This window comes from Suncus etruscus, chromosome 13, assembly GCF_024139225.1.
Source record: "Suncus etruscus isolate mSunEtr1 chromosome 13, mSunEtr1.pri.cur, whole genome shotgun sequence".
Taxonomy (NCBI): Eukaryota; Metazoa; Chordata; class Mammalia; order Eulipotyphla; family Soricidae; genus Suncus; species Suncus etruscus.
In genome coordinates this window covers 42702364-42721188 of record NC_064860.1, presented here as the reverse complement: position 1 = coordinate 42721188, position 18825 = coordinate 42702364, and the positions used below count along the sequence as shown (strand labels likewise).

At 44.7% G+C, this 18825-nt stretch overlaps 1 protein-coding gene across 1 annotated transcript in view; it reads left to right on the top strand.

The window, feature by feature from the left end:
• The window catches only part of ITSN1 (intersectin 1), a 229022-nt gene that overhangs the window by 51928 nt on the left and 158269 nt on the right, over positions 1-18825 (top strand). The window contains 1 exon segment of the mRNA XM_049785739.1: positions 16839-16898. Within this exon segment, the coding sequence (XP_049641696.1) occupies positions 16871-16898 (28 nt within the window). The 5' untranslated portion in view covers positions 16839-16870.

The following is an 18825-nucleotide window of genomic DNA, read 5'->3' as shown; positions in this document are numbered from 1 at the left end:
TACCTCCAGACTATCTCTCTGGCCCCCACTCTGAGTCTTTTTTTTTGTTTTTGTTTTTTGTTTTGGTTTTTGGGTCACACCCGGCAGTACTCAGGGGTTACTCCTGGCTCTACACTCAGAAATCGCTCCTGGCAGGCTTGGGGGGACCATATGGGACGCCAGGATTCGAACCACCAACCTTCTGATTGTGAGGCAAACGCCTTACCTCCATGCTATCTCTCCGGCCCCACTCTGAGTCTTTTTAAAGAAAACTTGTGGATGTAAGGGATGGTACAATGGGCAGGCATTGGCTTTGCAGAGACCTGACCCGGTTTCCATCCCTGGCTCCACATAGGGTCCAAAAGAAGGAAAGAAAATATGATGTTAAAAACTATCTGGGGCTGAAGTGATAGTATAATGGGGAGGGCATTTTTCTTGCATGCAGCCAACCCAGGTTCGATCCCTGGCATCCCATATGGTCCCCTGAGTTGGCTAGGTGTGATTCCTGAGCACAGAGCAGGAGTAACTCAAGTGTCATGGGTGTGGCCCAAAAACCTTAAACAAGCAAACAAATCCAATACTGTTTTGCATGGCATCCTGTATGGTCTCCTGAGCACTGCTAGGAGTTCTTCCTGAGTGCACAGCCAGAATATTGCCAGGGATGACCTCAAAACATAACAAAAAATCAACCAACCAATCAAACCAGAAAAACAATCGGGGTTTTTGTCTGCCTTTTTTTGGTTGTTGTTCCAGTTAATTGGGCCATGTTCCGGTGACGCTCAGGGATTATTCGTGGCTCTGTACAAGGGATAACTCCTAGAAGATCTCAGGGTTTCTGGATATTAAACCTGGTTTGGCCTCATGCATGGCAAGTGCCCTACTATGATGCCAGACCAAGTTGGGATTAAAAAAAAAAAAAAAAAAAAGATTTCTTTTGCTCCTGTGTATGTGCTCAGGGTTCACTCCTGGTGGTACCAGGGTTTGAGTCAGGGTTGATTACATGTAAGGCAGCTCCCTTATCCCTGTATAATCTCTCCCTCTCTAGCCCACTTTTGTGATTTTTTTTAACCAAAGCTCTGAATTTATAGGACCTGGTTAAAAGCCAGATCTGTTCAGAATTGAGCGAAACCTCCCTTAGTAAGTGATGAAGCCTCTTTTCCATTTTTCTTCATTTTCTCAGCCTTAAGCATAGTTCTGTATGTTTTGATTGAGTAGAGTTTAGTGAACGACCTTACTCAAACCCATGGCTGTTCTAAGACTTGTGTTTTCTGTGGACTGTGGGCTATTGAGAGTTTTAGTGACCCTACTGTCATGGCCCGATCTGTAGCCCTGAGCCTGCCTTGAGGTGATCAATCTTGTCCAGCAGAGAAGTCCTAGGTCACCTAGGAGGGCCCCTTTAGGTTTTGTTAATGGCTGCATTGTCCTTTGCCCTCATTCCGTGCATTCCAGCACTTGCCATGGATATGGCAGAAGACTTTTTTTCCTTGGACTTCACCCATTCTTTTCATGGGGGTCAATACTCTTCCATTGTGGGTGGATCAGCTAGCCTGAGAGCTGGCGGGGATCTGGCGTTCTGCTCTGATTTTCTTTCTCTCCTACCTGGACGAGTCTTAATAGTCCTTAGCAAAGACTCTGCTTGTTGATGCCAGGAGTGGGTTGCATTAGGCAGAAGATCAGTCTGATTCTCAGGCAGTACAGGTTGGTGAGTCAGTCAGTCAGTCCATCAATCTGTCTGACTTCCTTCCTTCCTTCCTTCCTTCCTTCCTTCCTTCCTTCCTTCCTTCCTTCCTTCCTTCCTTCCTTCCTTCCTTCCTTCCTTCCTTCCTTCCCTCTCTCCCTCCCCCCCTTCCTTCATTTCTTCCCTCCCTTCCTTTCTTCCTTCCTTCTTTCTTTCCTTCCTTCTCTTCCTTCCTTTCTTCCCTCCCTCCCTCCCTTCCCTCCCTTTCTTCCTTCCTTCTTTCCTTCCTTCCCTCCCTTTCTTCCTTTCCTTCCTTCCCTCCCTTTCTTTCTTCCTTTCCTTCCTTCTTTCTCTTCCTTCCCTCCCTTCCTTTCTTCTTTCTTCCTTCCTTCTTCCTTTCCTTCCTTCTCTTCCTTCCTTCTCTTCCTTTCTTCCTTCCCTCCCTTTCTTCCTTCCTTCTTTCTTTCCTTCCTTCTCTTCCTTCCTCCCTCCCTCCCTCCCTCCCTCCCTCCCTCCCTCCCTCCCTCCCTTCCTCCCTCCCTCCCTTCCTCCCTCCCTCCCTCCCTCCCTTCCTTCCTTCCTTCCTTCCTTCCTTCCTTCCTTCCTTCCTTCCTTCCTTCCTTCCTTCCTTCCTTCCTTCCTTCCTTCCTTTTTTCCGTCCTTCCTTCCTTTTTTCCGTCCTTCCTTTTTTTCATTAACTTTGTTTAAAGAATGTGGTAAACATACAACAGGCACACAGAACAGAGTCCGCACAAAATGGAGACTGGAGTGATAGCACAGTGGGAAGTGTGCTTGCCTTCATTCGACAGACCCGGATTCCATCCCAGAACTCCATATCATCTCCTGCACCTGTCAGGACTGATTGCTGAGTGCAGAGCTAGGAATAATACTTGAGCATTGTCAGGTGTGGCCCCAAAACAATAATCTCTCTACCTCCCGAAAAAAGAATCAACACAAAAGTTGCTCAGGAGGTTAACAGTGAGGTTAGCCAGGCTCTTTTACTACCATATTAATACTTTTCTGCATATGCCAACATTAGGCATTCTTTTTGAAAAAAAAAAAAAAATTTTTTTTTTTTGTGGGGTGGGGAGCCACACCCAGCAGTACTCAAGGGTTACTCCTGGCTCTGTGCTCAGAAATCTCTCCTGGCAGGCTCAGGTGACTATATGGGATGCCTGTGCTATATCTCTGGCTACTTTTCCTTTTCTTGTTTTGTTTTTGTTTGGCGGGGGTGGGGGGGGTGGGGGGGAGAGTCACAACCAGCAGCACTCAGGGGTTACTCCTAGCTCTATGCTCAGAAATGGCCCCTGGCAGGCTCAGGGGACCAGATGGGATGCCGGGATTTGAACCACCGTTTTCCTGAATCTAAGGCAAACTTTCTACTGCTGTGCTATCTCTCCAGCCCCATCTTTTTTAAAAAATTAAATCAACACGAGATAGAATTAAAAAGTTGTTGATGGGGGCTGGAGTGATAGCACAGCAGGTCGACTCAGGTTTGATCCCTGGCATGCCAAGGCAAAAACATATTTGATCAAGTTCTAAAGTTTCTGGCTTCTGGGGCCAGAGCAATAGCACAGTGGTAGGGCATTTTCCTTGCATGCAGCCAACCTGGGATGGACTCGGGTTTGATTCCTGGCATCCTGTATGGTGTTGCAGGCTAGCTTTGGGCCTATGCACTGTGTGACAATATGGTTCCCCGAGCCTGCCCAGAGCGATTTCTGAGCACAGAGCCAGGAGGAACCCTTGAGCACCGCCAGGTGTGGCCCCAAAGCCAAAATAAATAAAGAATAAAGTCCCTGGCATCTTTGCTTCCTTACCAGGTGCATGCTTTCAGGGACTGAAATGATAGCACAGAGGTAGTACCTTTGCCTTGCATGCGCCTGACCCAGGATTGATCCAGTTCACATCCTTTATGGTTCCCTGAGCCTGCCATGAGTGATTTCTAAGTGCAGATCCAGGAGTAACTGCTAAGTGCTACCAGATGTGGTCCCCCAAAAAGTTGTTGATGGTTGAGTTTCAGTCATTTAATATTCCATTGTACGTCCCGTCACCAGGGCACATTTCATCTCCCACTATCTTTGTCACAAGTGGTCCCTTCTCTGTCTTAACTTGTGGGGATTCTCAAGTTGGAACCAGTGTCATTTCCACATTTCCAGTGTAGAGCATTTTGGTTTTTCAAGCAATACTAGCACAGGGTTCCTTTCGGATCCATGTCTTCTTTCTTCTACTACTGTTCTGTGCACCCTTGTCTAATGTATTCACTTGCAGCTGTTGCCCTATTTTTGTGGCTGCTGGCTTACCAATCTGGCAGGCGGCCGCCCTGCCTCCTCCTTGCTCTTTTCTGCACCGCTTTGCTCACTCGGTGCTTTCTGTGTGGTTTCTGGCCTTCATTTACCAAGCCCCAGGGCTCGTTCTCCAAGACTGTTCTCTGCTGCTCCTGCAGTGGGAACAGCTCATGCCAGACCTGGTGGCCAGCAGTGTGGAGAGATACACTAGTCAACCACCTACTACTAGTCAGGTGGAGAATCAGGAAACTGTTAAGACAGCCTGACTCAGGGCTTGTGCTAGACAGCGTGTGAGTTTATTTTCATGGTTTTATTACATGAGTTTATTTTAGTGGGTTTTTTTCCAGCACACCTGCAGCTGCTTTAACCTTCAGTTCTTTCCTAGAGGAAAACTTTCAGGCCATTTGCTTATTAATCACTATTGTCTTTGTCTTCATCACAGATGACAATATCCTAATCTCCTTTGCCTGTCTGCCTCATTTTTTTTTTTCTTTTCCTAGGTGGCAGCACACTTACAATTCTTTGTGAAATTTGAATTTTTTTTTTTTAAATATTGGGGGACCAGAGAGAGATAGCACAGCAGTCGGGCACTTGCCTTGCAAGAGGCCAACTCAGGACCGATGGTGGTTCGAATCCCGGCATCCTATATGGTCCCACGTGCCTGCCAGGAACATTTTCTGAGCAAGGAACCAGGAGTAACCCCTAAATGCCTCTGGATATGACCCAAAAACAAACAAAATATTGGGCTGATTTGGGCACACTTAGTGATGCTCAGGGATTACGCCTGGCCCTGCACTCAGAAATTACTCTTCTTTTGTTTGGTTTGGTTTTTTTTGCCACACATGCAGCACTCTGGGGTTACTCCTGGCTTTGCTACCAGAAATCACTCTTGGCACGCTCGGGGAACATATGGAATGCCTGGATTGAACCCGGGCTTGCTGCGTGCAAGGCAAATGCCCTACCCATTGTGCTATCACTCTCTGATGGGCTTGGGGGACTATATGAGATGATGGGGATTGAACCAGGTCAGTCATGTGCAAGGCAAGTGCTTTCTCCACTATACTATTTCTCTAAGCCCTTAAAAGATTTTGTATCACTATATTTAAACATTATGGTTTACATAGTTGCTCATAATTCAGTTGTTTCTGACATTCCATGTTCTATCCCCAATCCCTCCACCAATGTAACATTCTATCTATGATTGTCCCAGTTTCCTACTTCCCAAAACTTAACCCTTTGGCAGGCAAGTATAAGATGACACCCAGTTATTATCCCACAACAAAGGCATCCCCCATTTTCTTTCCTTTAAACCTTGCCCTTTGATATATAAAAGCCCACCTGGATCACTTGACCGTCACGTGAACTGGTATTAGTTCAATTAGTAAAGGATCAGTCTGCCTTTGGTGCTCAGACACCACAAGGCGAGGTGCAGACTGACTCCATGACTCTCCTGACTGGCTTGATTTATTAATTCTTGCCTCTACCCTGCTTCTACAAATTTATCCTCTGGGGGGTGGAAATATGCATGTGAGATGATTTCACAACTCTGGGGATTTATTTTACAGGCACAAAATAATTTATTTCATATTTACTGTTTACAACTAAGGGGTAATGGAATTATTGGAAAGAAAAAAACAGCAAAAGAAAATTTGTGGCACATGGGGTCCTTAAGTTATTGTCTGAAGGTTTACTGAGCTCTTTGTTGTTAGTTGATCATTCTATGTTGTATGAAAACAAAGGTTTTGTTAACCTTTGGTGATGTCTTTGATTTGTTTATTTGTTTTTGGGCTATATTCAGCAGCCCCCAGAAGTTACTCCTAGCTCTGGGTTCAGAAATTCATCTTGGCAGGCCCAGGAATATCATCTGGTATATGCTTGGGATTGAACTTGGATCGGCCATATGCAAGGCAAACGCCTTCCCACTGTACTATAGCTCTAGCCCCAAGTACTTTGCTACTTTGGCATCTTAATTGGTGTGTTCCTAGTAGGGTGTCAGTATGAAAAAATTAGGAAATGTCGTGCAGCCACATCCAGGAATTCCAGGTCTGTGACTGACAAGGCAGTGGCTGTGGGTCATGGGTAAGGCCTGCCTGGGCTTCCAGAAGTTCAGAAGGGCTGGAGGAGACAGCCTGCACTCTGAGAAGACCGGCCTAGCCGAAATTTGGTCTGTTAGGCATCTCTGCAGGGATCTGTTGAAAGCAGTGAAGTTTAGCTATTGACGTGGTAGCAATTGTGAGCTGTACATGCAGCTGCCAAGGCTTCAGTAGGGTGGAGACTCTTTTTGTCACTTCTAATCTGTGAGAGGGAACAGTAAATTATATCAGTTGAAAAAGGTTAAATTTCATAGCCTTATTTGACTGACAAACTTATAGTTCCCCAAGTTTTATTATATATAAAATAAAATTTGATCCAAAGTATTCTTTTTGTTTTTCTTTAACAGTATTGTTGTTCGAAAACAAAACAAAACAAAAGACAACCCAAACCCCCCCAAAAAAAACACCCACACTTTTTTTTTTTTGCCTTTTGAGCCACACCCGGTGACGCTCAGGGGTTACTACTCCTGGCTACGCAGTCATAAATCGCTCCTGGCTTGGGGGACCATATGGGATGCCAGGGAATTGAACTTTGGTCCGTCCCAGGCTAGCACATGCAAGGCAGACACCCTACCACTTGTGCCACTGCTCTGGCCCTTTATCAATAACACTCTTGAAAATGAAAAATTTTGCAACAAATAAACTATTATATTTCTTTTATTGAGATCTTAGAAATGCTTATCTACAGCTATTGTGTCCTAGAGTATGATTTATCTAAAAAAATGTGAAATGGTTTACTGTCTTAATCTTTGGATGTTGGTTTCTTTGTGTTTGGTGGTCTGGAGGCTAAAAGAATTTTTTAGAGCCAAGGAGATAGTACTGTGGTTAAGCTGCTTCTCTTTGCACGTTGCTGATTTGGATTCAATCTCCAGCACTGTATGTATATGGTCTCCTTAGCACCCCATGAATGGACTTCTGAGCACAGAGGCAGAAGGAATAATCCCTGAGCACTGTCAGAGATGAGGAGAGAATGAAGGGGGACGAACGACACTTAACATTTTGTTTTGTTCTGTTTCTTGGGCTGAGAGGTTATTCCTGGTTCTGTGTTCAGAAATTACTCCTGGCAGATTTAGGAACATATGGGATTTTGGGGATCAAACCCAGGTCAGCCTCTTGTGCAAGATCAACATCCTACATGCTGTGCTACCTACCGTTCAGGCCCAACCCACCCAATTATTTTTTGTTTATTTGTTTTTATTTTTGTTTTGGGGCCACTCTTGGAGATGCTCACAGGTTCTTTCTGGCTCTGAGCTCAAGAATCATTCCTGGTGGTATTCAAGAGACCATATGGGATGCTGAGATCGAACCTGGGGTTGGCTATGTGCAAAGCAAACACACCCTCTCCACTGTTTTTATCTGTCTGAGAACCCCCCCCCCCATTTTGTTTTTCGATTATGGTTTTTGTTATGGTTATTTTCAATTAAAAATTAAAAAGACGACCTGAGTGATAGCATAGCGATTAGGACTTGTCTTGCACGTGGCCCACCTGGGTTCCATTTCTGGCATCCTATATAGTCCCCTGAGCCTGCAAGGAGTGAGTCCTGAGCTCAGAGCCAGAAGTAACCCCTGAGCGCTGCTGGGTGTAACTGCAAAAAAAAAAAAAAAAAAAAAAAAAAATTAAAAAGGAAAATTCAAAGAGGGCTTGGTTTGTTTCCAATTATGTCTTCAGACTGGAATGCTTGTCCCTGCCTTTCTGTGCTTGCCCTGTTTCTCAGCTTTGCTGGTAGCTGCGTGCTTGGCTGCTCTGAGACCACGAGAGTCAGGAGCATGCACGGTCAGGAGCCCTGCTGTACTGGGCACTAATGAGCCTGCCCTTTTCCCTTCACTGTCAGCCAATGAAAGTCAAAGAAACAAACCTCGAATGCCACTGCCAAGGGGTGTGCTAACAGCTGGGCATGACAGTGACCATTTACCTCTGTCCCCTTGTCACCCTTGTTCCCCTGTTACAACCCCTCCCCCAGCCAACCCCAATGCTAACTGATGCCTGTTCCCCTTCAGAGGACCTTAGATGACAACTGGGCCAGACCCTGCAGCTTCAGCGTTCTTTTTTCTTTTTTGGTCTTCTGGTGCACACCTGGCAGCGCTCAGGAGTTACTCTTGGCTTTGCGTTCAGAAATTACTCCTGGCAAGCTCAGGAATGAACTCAGGCTGGCAGGCTGGAAGGCTGTGCAAGGCAGACGTCCTCCCCACTATGTTATCACTCTGGCCCCAGCTTCATGACTCTTTACAAAAAGTTTTGTTTTTGTTTTGGGGGGGGTCACACCTGGCAGCATTCAGGGGTTACTCCTGACTATGCTCAGAAATTGCTCCTGGCAGGCTCAGGGAACCATATGGAATGCTGGGATTCGAGCCACCGTCCTTCTGCATGCAAGGCAAACGCCTTACCTCCATGCTATCTCTTCAGCCCCTGTGTAACTGTATTTAATAGTGCAGAAATCAAGATTTTCGAAGTTGACCCAATGGGACAGTGAAAACTGAAGGAAAAAAAAAAAGTAAAAATTTGGGCCTGGAGAGATAGCACAGCGGCGTTTGCCTTGCAAGCAGCCGATCCAGGACCAAAGGTGGTTGGTTCGAATCCCAGCGTCCCATATGGTCCCCCGTGCCTGCCAGGAGCTATTTTTGAGCAGACAGCCAGGAGTAACCCCTGAGCACCGCTGGGTGTGGCCCAAAAACCAAAAAAAAAAAAAAAGTAAAAATTTGATACAGTGACCTGGTATTGAACAGAGATAGTAAGACTGAAAAGAGTTCTGCAGGTGTAGACCAGGTACTAACACACCAGACAAGCTTTCTACACATACTTGGTGCTTGTGAGAAACAAGGGCTAATGCCATTATGAACAAAAGAAAGAAAGGGACTGTGAGAAGTGGGGAAGCAAAGGAAAGTACTCTTTTGGGTATTCAGTGCACTAGGGGAAGGGAGGCAGAGTATCCAGAATCCTAACCTCATAGAGGAAGAAGAGTTCCTTTTCTGTGAATAAGTATATATTTGAATTGCTTGTTTATAAATTTTAAAAAAAGGGGGGATATAGGGAATTGAATCTGGGTTTGTGCCCTCCCCGCTGTACTATGGGCCCTGGTATCTTGTCAAAATGCTTTATAACTGCTGCTTCCCTGCAGCTTGCTCAGTGTTTGTTCATTGTGTTTTTAGATTTTGATCTCTGGGGGGGGGGTGAGGGTGGGTGGGGAGTGTGTGTACCTCAGTACAAGTGCATGGCCAAGTCCCCCTCAAGTCCCCTTACGTGTTTCTGGAAGGTTTGGCTGCCACCATGGAGGACGCATGTGACTGCAATATAGCACGTGCAGAGAACAGGACCATTGCAAACCCACAAGGAAATGAGGATAAAGGGAAACGGAGCTGGTGGCCAAGTCAGTAGGGGCCCTTCCCCTCTGGCCCCTCCCCTCTCTGTCCCCACCAGCACTGCTCTATGCAAGGGTTGTTCTGCTCTCTTTGGGCACATCAGCCCTGCGCCCTTTTCCCAGTGCTTGTCTGTTCCCTTAGAGAGAAGCTCAACTCTGTAGCATTGCTGCCTTGATTGGGAGGTGTGGGTGGCTTTTCTGCCTCTGTGTGTAGGAAAAAACCTCTTGCAAGCAGCCTGCCCTGACCCTGCTGAAATCAGTCAGATGGCGAAATGACTTCTTCCCTCACTCCTTCTCTTCTTCCCTCTCTACTTTACTTCCTCCCTCCTTCCTCTCTGTCTCTCTCCTCATCCTCTCTCCTTTTCTCTCTCTCCTTCCCTCTCTTCATTCTTCCTTCCTTTCTTTCCTTCCTTCCTCCCTTCCTCTCCTTTATTCCCTTCCTATTTTCTTCCCTCCTTCCTTCATCCTTTTTTCTCTTCCTCCCTTCCTCCATTCCTTACATCCTCCTTTCTCTTCCTTCACTTTTTATTCTCAGGGCTTACTCTGGTCTTAATCAAGTCTTAATCAAAGTGGGGTCTTACCCCTTGCTGTGAGTGCCTTAACCCCTGGACTATCTTTCAGGCATGAATTTCTTCCCTTTTTTTTAACTGCTTTATTAAAAAAAAAAAAAGAACATGTGACTCCTAACTTTCATTTGATTAGTGCTGACACTTTAGAAAACTTGACTTTTTTTGTGTATAAGTAAAAGCTCTCTGGACTTATATGGTAAAGGTCAAACTTATATTTGCCTTCAGTTCCCTGTGTTTGCTCTGACAGTCATGGGAGGCAGGGGAAAAAAAAGCAGATTTTTTTTTTTTTGCTTATTTTTATCTGCTAGTGATGTTACTTGGACTGTATCCTCTCTCTCTCTCTCTCTCTCTCTCTCTCTCTCTCTCTCTCTCTCTCTCTCTCTCTCTCTCTCTCTCTCTCTCCCTCTCTCCCTCTCTCCTCTCTCCTCTCTCTCCTCTCTCCTCTCTCTCCAGATCCCTACCATCTCCTCCCCAGTTGGTTTACCAGGCTTCAGGGCTTACTCCTGGCTCTGTATTCCTAGCAGACTAGGGGGACCATATGGGATGCCAGGGATCAAATCTAGGTTAGCCGTGTACAACAGAAAAGCCCTCCCCGCTGTGCAATCATTTCAGTCCCCTGGCTATACGTTCTTTTTCTCTTGCTGTGCTGGGGATCGAACCCAAATGTCATGCACTCAAGGCTTGTGCTTCACCAAGGAACCACATCTCCAGCCTGCCTCTATTTTAAGTTTAATTTTTATTACTTTAGGGCCACCCCTGCTTGGGGGGTGTACCCCATGATGCTGGGGATTAAACATGGAACTCTAGCATGCAATGTGCTCAGCCCTTGGAGCTATGCCTCCTCCTCCCTTAAATTCTTTCCTTCTGTGTTTGAACCACACCCATTGCCCTGGGGACTTCTCAAGCCAGTGAATTAGGGACCGGAGCCTGGGCTTCTTTGCAGAGCATTTGCTCAGTCCTTTGAGCTATCTCTGGCCTCATTTAGTTCATAATCCTCAAAGTATGAGGTTAAGATCATGAACCTAGAAAGCACAGAGTCTTAAGACTTTCATGTGTTCTTCATTTCCATAAGATGAGATCGTAATATTCAACCCAGCGTGTTGCGAAGATGATTCAGTTGCCAGTGCCAGTGATGATTTAATAAATGTCTTTTTAATTATTACTTGTTGTTGCTTTCCTGTTACTCTATACACATAAACTTTCTGTTTCGTGAACCACACCCAGTAGTGCTCAAAGGCTACTCTGAATTCAGTGTTTGGGGAACCATATGTTGCTGAGCATGGCATCTTGCCTATGTGAAGTTTGCGCACTCTTGAACTAGAGAGATTGCACAGTTGAGAAGACGATTGTCTTTGCAGGTGTCTTTGCTGGCCTGTGTTTGATATCTGGGACCACCTAACGTCCCCTGAGCACAGAGTCAGGAGTAAGGCCCAAGCAGAGAGACCCAATGGTAGGGCATTTGCTTTGCATGTGGCCAACCTGGATGGACCCAGGTTTGATGCCCGACATCCCATAGCGTCCCCCAAGCCTGCCAGGAGAGATTTCTGAGTGCAGTACCATTGAATATGGCCCAGCAACAAACAAGCAAACAAACAAAAGAAGCAGTGACCCAGAAAATCTCCTCCTCCTCCTCGCCACCCATGGCTGTACTCAGGGATTACTCCTGGCTGGTTTGGGGGACCATATGGCATGCTGGGGATCAAACCCAGGACGGCCGTATACAAGGGAAATGCCCTGAACTGTCTTTTTGTCCATCATTTGTGTTGTTTTCTTGGGCCACGCCTGGTGATGATCAGGGGTTATTCCTTACTCTGCACTCAGGAATTACTCTCAAGTGATGATATAAAATGCTGGGGATTGAACCTGGGTTGGCCATGTGCAAGGCAAGTGTCCTGCCCACTATATTATTGCTTCCCCTCCCACACACACACCCCCATAAGTTTTGATGTGCATTTATTTTTATTCCCATGTAATCGTAAATTCTTATGTTCCTCGGTTTTATTGAGGGACATATTGAGGAATATAATTAGTCAATAAAAAATTCTAGAGGCTGGAGCAATAGTTCAATGGGTATACTTGCCTTGAATATAGCCGACCTGGGTTCCATTCCTGGCATTTCATATAGTCCTCTGAGCCTGCCAGGAGTGATCCCTGAGCTCAGCGCCAGGAGTAGTAAGATCTGAGCTTGGCACACTTTTGAGTGTGCTTCCCCCCTCCCCTCCAAATAAATAAAAAGGTTAGTTTATTTAGGAAGACTGCATGGTGATTGAATGGATACATGCATTTTGTACTGGATGACTTGTTTCTGGTTCAAAGGCATAAGTTCTCTTTTCCTCTCAAATTTCGAGTACACAATGGACTGTTATTAATATAGTCTCCATCCGGTATATCTGATCCCTTGAATTTATTCATCTCACAACTGAAAGGTGAACCCTTGGACTGGCATCTCATTTCTACTTTCTGGTCCTGTGAGTTTGATTTGTCTGAGTTCCTGTAGAACTGAGATCTCACGGTCTTTGATTTTTATGTCTGACAGGCCTCATATAGCATGATCTCCTCCTGCTTCAGCCTGACCAAACATGGCAGAATGATCATCATTTTTATTTTGAATAGTAAAAATCAAAACATCTGACTGAATTACAGGGATGGCCTTAGGTCTATATTAATTGTGGCATGTTTTTCTCTATCTGTCCATCTACTCATCCACAGGCAAAATTGAGATTATTTCCCATCATGGCTATCTATGAAAAATGCTGCAGAGAACTTGTAGCTCATAGACTTGTTTGAGATGTGGAGTTCATATTTTCTTTTTCTTTTCTTATTTTTTGGAGGGGGGCACACCTGTTTGATGCTCAGGGGTTACTCCTGGCTAAGCGCTAAGAAATTGCCCCTGGCTTGGGGGGACCATGTGGGACGCTGGGGGATCAAACCACGGTCCTTCCTTGTCTAGCGCTTGCAAGGCAGACACCTTACCTCTAGCGCCACCTCACCGGCCCCATGGAGTTCATATTTTCTATACCTCTGTCCAGAAATAGGATTGTTGGATTACCTGAGTTCTGTTTCCAGAGTTTTTGGTCACACAATGTCTTTCATGGTGGAAGTATTCATTTCCATTTCACCCACAGTATGTGTATGGGGGTTCCCTTTTCTCCACATCCTGCCCAATGTTCTTACATTTTATAATAATTCTCCTAACATGTGCAAGCGAGAGCTCATGGTGTCTTGGATCTAAATTTTTCTGAAGAATCATGGATTTGAACTCTTGTTCACATACCTATTAGCTATTTGATTTTTGTGTGTTTTGCCTTTTTTGGGGGGGGAGGCACACCTGGAGGCGCTCAGGTACTCCTGGCTCTGCACTTAGAAATCGCTCCTGACAGGCTCGGGGAACCGTAGGGGATGCTAGGAACCGAATCCAGGCCCGTCCCTGGTTGGCTGCATGCAAGTCAAACACTCTACCACTGTGCTATTGCTCTGAGCCCTCTATTAGCTATTTGTATTTCAAAAGACAGGCACGCTCTTTAGCCAATTTCTTATGAGGTTATACTGTTATCTATTATTTTTATTTTTGGATCATACTTGGTGTGATGCTCAGGCCTTACTCTTGGCTGTGCACTCAGGAATCACTCCTTATGGTGTTCAGGGAACCCAATGAGATGCTGGGGATTGAACCTGGGTTGGGCATATGCCTTATCCACTGTATTATCTTTTCATTCTCATAATTTGTTATTTCTGGGAGTGGGTGGGCATACCTGGAGATGTCTAGGGGTTTCTCCCAACTCTGCTAGAGGATTCTTCCCTTCTGCGCTCTGGAACCTTGCTATGCAGGCTTAAAATCCAGGCCTCCAACTTGCATGCAAAGCATGTACTCTGTCCCTTTGAGCTTTCTCTCTCTCTCTGTCAATTCCCTCCCTATTCTTTTTACTTTTTTGCTATTGACTTGTATGAGCTCATTGTGAACTCTTAAATAGCAGGGTTTATGGCAGTAAGTGTTCAAGTGAAGGCAGCCTTGATTTGGCCAGAACATAAAGCATTATCTCTGATTCTGAAATTCCGGTTCAAGATGGCATTTTAGTGAGATAAGGACTTGGAAGCAAGCTTTTAAGGGCATTCTTAAAAGTGGAACCAGGAGATTAAAATCATGGCTGAAGCCTATTTGACCAATTTAACTTTGTTTTGGCCTTAGGGAAGAACATTTTCCCACTCAGTATATGAATAAGACTTTTGCAGAGGGGAACTCTGAAATTTTTTTTTTGCAAGTAACTCCGAAAGCAATTGATATGAACACAAGTAAAGAAGACTAAAAGTGTTAGCTGTCCTAGTGTTCAGATTTGGAAACTAAACTATATTTTCCCACCAATATTCTTAAAAATCTCCAATTTGTTTGTCTTTAAGAAAAAAAGTAAAGATATGCTGTCATTTAAGTAGAAAGGCCTTAATACAATTTCCAGTTATTTAGAGATGGAGAGACTGAACTTTGAAATACGAATGTGTATCTTTGGTGTGTATTTTGATTTTTAGCTGATTAAATGTAGATTCAATCTTTTGTTTGCAAAGTCTCTCTGACTTCCCTTCAGCTGCATATTTTCTCATATAAACCCATTCTGAGTCTGTGACACTTCCTCCCCAGTCTTCCTCTACAGTAGAATTTGTTCATTTTTGTTTGGTTGGTTGGCCTGTTTCTTCTTTCTTGGATTATGGGCCACAGCCGGTAGTACTCAAGGCTTACTCCTGGCTCTGCACTTAGGGATCACTCCTGGTGTTGCTCAGGGGACCCTATGGGATCCCAGGGATTGAACTTGGGTTCAGCGACGTGCAAGGCCATCACCTTATCTGATGTACTATTTCTTTGGCCCCAACTGCAAGCTTTTGGGAATTTAAAACTGTGACGGGGCCCAGAGAGATAGCACAGTGGCATTTGCCTTGCAAGCAGCCGATCCAGGACCAAAGGTGGTTGGTTCGAATCCCGGTGTCCCATATGGTCCCCTGTGCCTGCCAGGAGCTATTTCTGAGCAGACAGCCAGGAGTAACCCCTGAGCACCGCCGGGTGTGGCCCAAAAACCAAAAAAAAAAACAAAAAACTGTGACAGGGCTGGAGAGGTAGCTCAGTGGGCTGCACCAACTTTAAAAGTAGGATGCTTGGGGGCCGGGAAGGTGGCGCTAGAGGTAAGGTGTCTGCCTTGCAAGCGCTAGCATAGGACGGATTGTGGTTCAATCCCCCGGCGTCTCATATGGTCCCCCCAAGCCAGGGGCGATTTCTGAGCGCATAGCCAGGAGTAACCTCTGAGTGTCAAACGGGTGTGGCCCAAAAACAAAAATAAAAACAACCAAAAAACAAACAAACAAACAAAAAAAGTAGGATGCTTGAATTTTATCCCTAGAACCATGTAGTTCCCCCAAACACTCTGGAAGCCACCTGAGCACTGATTCAAGAGTAGTCCCCAGTTTTCCCAAAACCTATAATAAAGTAAAAACTGATATTTGGGATGTGTGTTTTGTATGAGTGAGAAATTCCACAGATAGAAATATAAAACTGAGTATTAAGGGACTATCATTTTTTAAAAATCTAAATCTTTAAAATGTATGATTACTTAATGCTTATTTTCATCTATGTCTGTTTACCATATTGTTAAATTAAGCAGAAGGAAAGATAATGTTTTCATTTATAGTAAAGAAGAGAATTGGTTTAGTATTAACTTGAGTTGTTCATGAACCGAAAAAATGTGGTTGGCATTTTGGGATTTGGGGGAGTTGTCTTCACAATATTCAGGTCCACATCTACTATGACCACACCACACCTACCACCCACACCCTGCAGTGCTTAGGGTTTTCTGAGTCTGTAAGCGGTGTTCCCCCACCCCCATAGTGGTGGTTTTTCCTTTGGATCCCTGACTGTGCTCAAATGTAGCTGGGTCCCCCTGAAGCATGGCATTTTCCATCCCTCCACCCTCTCTGATTCTGGCTCTCTTCTGTACCTGGGACCGATAACAAAAACTTGTCCCATGGGACTGTAAGGATAATGCAAGAGGAAAGACCTATCTGTCATTAAGGGCAGGTTGCAGCATGTGTTGTGATCTCATTCAAGGGAGCTGTGTACAGTCATCAGAGCATGTGCTCTAGTACCTGTAATAGTGGAGAAAATACCTACATAAGAAAGTTGCAGGGCTCGGAGAGATAGCACAGCAGCGTTTGCCTTGCAAGCAGCCGATCCAGGACCAAAGGTGGTTGGTTCGAATCCCGGTGTCCCATATGGGCCCCCGTGCCTGCCAGGAGCTATTTCTGAGTAGATAGCCAGGAGTAACCCCTGAGCGCCGCTGGGTGTGGCCCAAAAACCAAAAAAAAAAAGAAAAAGAAAAGAAAGTTACAAATCCAGGAGTGCTGCTATAATGAGTTGTACAGATCAAACGGGTCATTGTCTAAACTGTAATTAGCTCTTCAAAAAATCGAAGTGCCCGTTCCCAAACATGGCTTTACAATAGTCAGGGGATTGGTGGATGAATGGGTGGGTGGACGGGTAGATAAGTGGATGGATGGTGATTGAACGGATGGATAGGACAGGCCCTTCGATTCTAACTTTAATTTCTAGAACTTGTTCTGGTACTGGTGTTTTTTATTTATTTATTTATTTGGCCAGACCAAGCAATGCTCAGGGTTTACTCTTGGCTCTGTGCTCAGGATTTATTCCTGGAGGGCTCAGGGGACTATATGGGATGCCAGGGATCAAACCTGGGTCGGCCACATGCAAGACAATCACCCTCCGTGTTGTATTACTTTTTCAGCCCCCTAATGGTGATATTTGATCATTAAATAGATATAGCATGTCAGCATGTTCTAAGCGTGGCATTTTCATAACCTTAACTGTTCCCTTTCAATTGCAGGCGACGACTAGCAAGGTAAAAGGGAGAGAACCATGGCTCAGTTTCCAACACCTTTTGGGGGTAAGTTTGCAAAGACATTTCCTTTTACTAATGTACTCTATAAACACTTTTTGAAACAGAATTACAACACATTTTAATTATAAACAAAAGTAAAGTGCAGAAAACAAATCAATCTTTCCTCTGGCAAGTCAAGGAAATCAAATCAAATGAAATCAAATTAATTATTAATTCATGACCAATAAGTGCGTGAACACCAATTATATTTTATCCACAGATGTTTTACAGTGTTTCTAAAAAGAGAACACTAGTAAAGGCATAACTGTGAAACCATGTTCATGCCTATAAAGTTTATAATAATTCTTAATAGAATGCTTCAAGCCTCTGGTAAAATTGTCCCAAGAACCATCAGATCTTTTTGTTTGTTCGTTTGATTTCTTTGGGCTACACCTGGCGGCATTCAAGGGTTTCTCCTAGCTCTGCTCAGAAGTGCTCCTGGCAGGCTCGGGGGTCCATATGGAATGCCAGGGATTGAACTCGTGTCTATCCTGGGTCAACTGTGTGCAAAGCAAACGCCCTACCTCTGTGCTCCAGCCCCAGACCTCTTTTTGGTGTGTGTGTGTGTGTGTGCAAACGCCCTACCTCTGTGCTCCAGCTCCAGACCTCTTTTTGGTGTGTGTGTGTGTGTGTGTGTGTGTTTTGTCCAGTATGTGTGTGTGTGTGTGTTTTGTCCAGTCATGATCCCTATGCATTTTTTTAAATTTATTTAAACACCTTAATTACATACATGATTGTGTTTGGGTTTCAGTCATGTAAAGAACACCACCCATCACCAGTGCAACATTCCCATCACCAATGTCCCAAGTCTCCCTCCTCCCCACCCGACCCCCGCCTGTACTCTAGACAGGCTCTCCATTTTCCTCATACATTCTCGTTATTAGGACAGTTCAAAATGTAGTTATTTCCCTAATTAAACTCATCACTATTTGTGGTGAGCTTCCTGAGGTGAGCTGGAACTTCCAGCTCTTTTCTCTTTTGTGTCTGAAAATTATTATTACAAGGGTGTCTTTCATTTTTCTTAAAACCCATAGATGAGTGAGACCATTCTGCGTTTTTCTCTCTCTCTCTGACTTATTTCATTCAGCATAATAGATTTCGTGTACATCCATGTATAGGAAATTTTCATGACTTCATCTCTCCTGACAGCTGCATAATATTCCATTGTGTATATGTACCACAGTTTCCTTAGCCATTCATCTGTTGAAGGGTATCCTGGCTGTTTCCAGAGTCTTGCTATGGTAAATAGTGCTGCAATGAATATAGGTGTAAGGAAGGGGTTTTTGTATTGTATTTTTGTGTTCCTAGGGTATATTCCTAGGAGTGGTATAGCTGGATCATATGGGAGCTTGATTTCCAGTTTTTGGAGGAATCTCCATATCACTTTACATAAAGGTTGAACTAGACGACATTCCCACCAGCAGTGGATCAGAGTTCCTTTCTCTCCACATCCCCACCAACACTTTTTATTCTCATTCTTTGTGATGTGTGCCATTCTCTGGGGTGTGAGGTGGTATCTCATAGTTGTTTTGATTTGCATCTCCCTGATGATTAGTGATGTGGAGCATTTTTTCATGTGTCTTTTGGCCATGTGTATTTCTTCTTTGTCAAAGTGTCTGTTCATTTCTTCTCCCCATTTTTTGATGGGGTTGGATGTTTTTTTCTTGTAAAGTTCTGTCAGTGCCTTGTATATTTTGGAGATTAGTCCCTTATCTGATGGGTATTGGGTGAATAGTTTCTCCCACTCAGTGGGGGGCTCTTGTATCCTGGGCACTATTTCCTTCGAGATGCAGAAGCTTCTCAGCTTAATATATTCCCATCTGTTAATCTCTGCTTTCACTTGCTTGGAGAGTGCAGTTTCCTCCTTGAAGATGCCTGTAATGTCCTGGAGTGTTTTGCCTATGTGCTGTTCTATATATCTTATGGTTTTGGG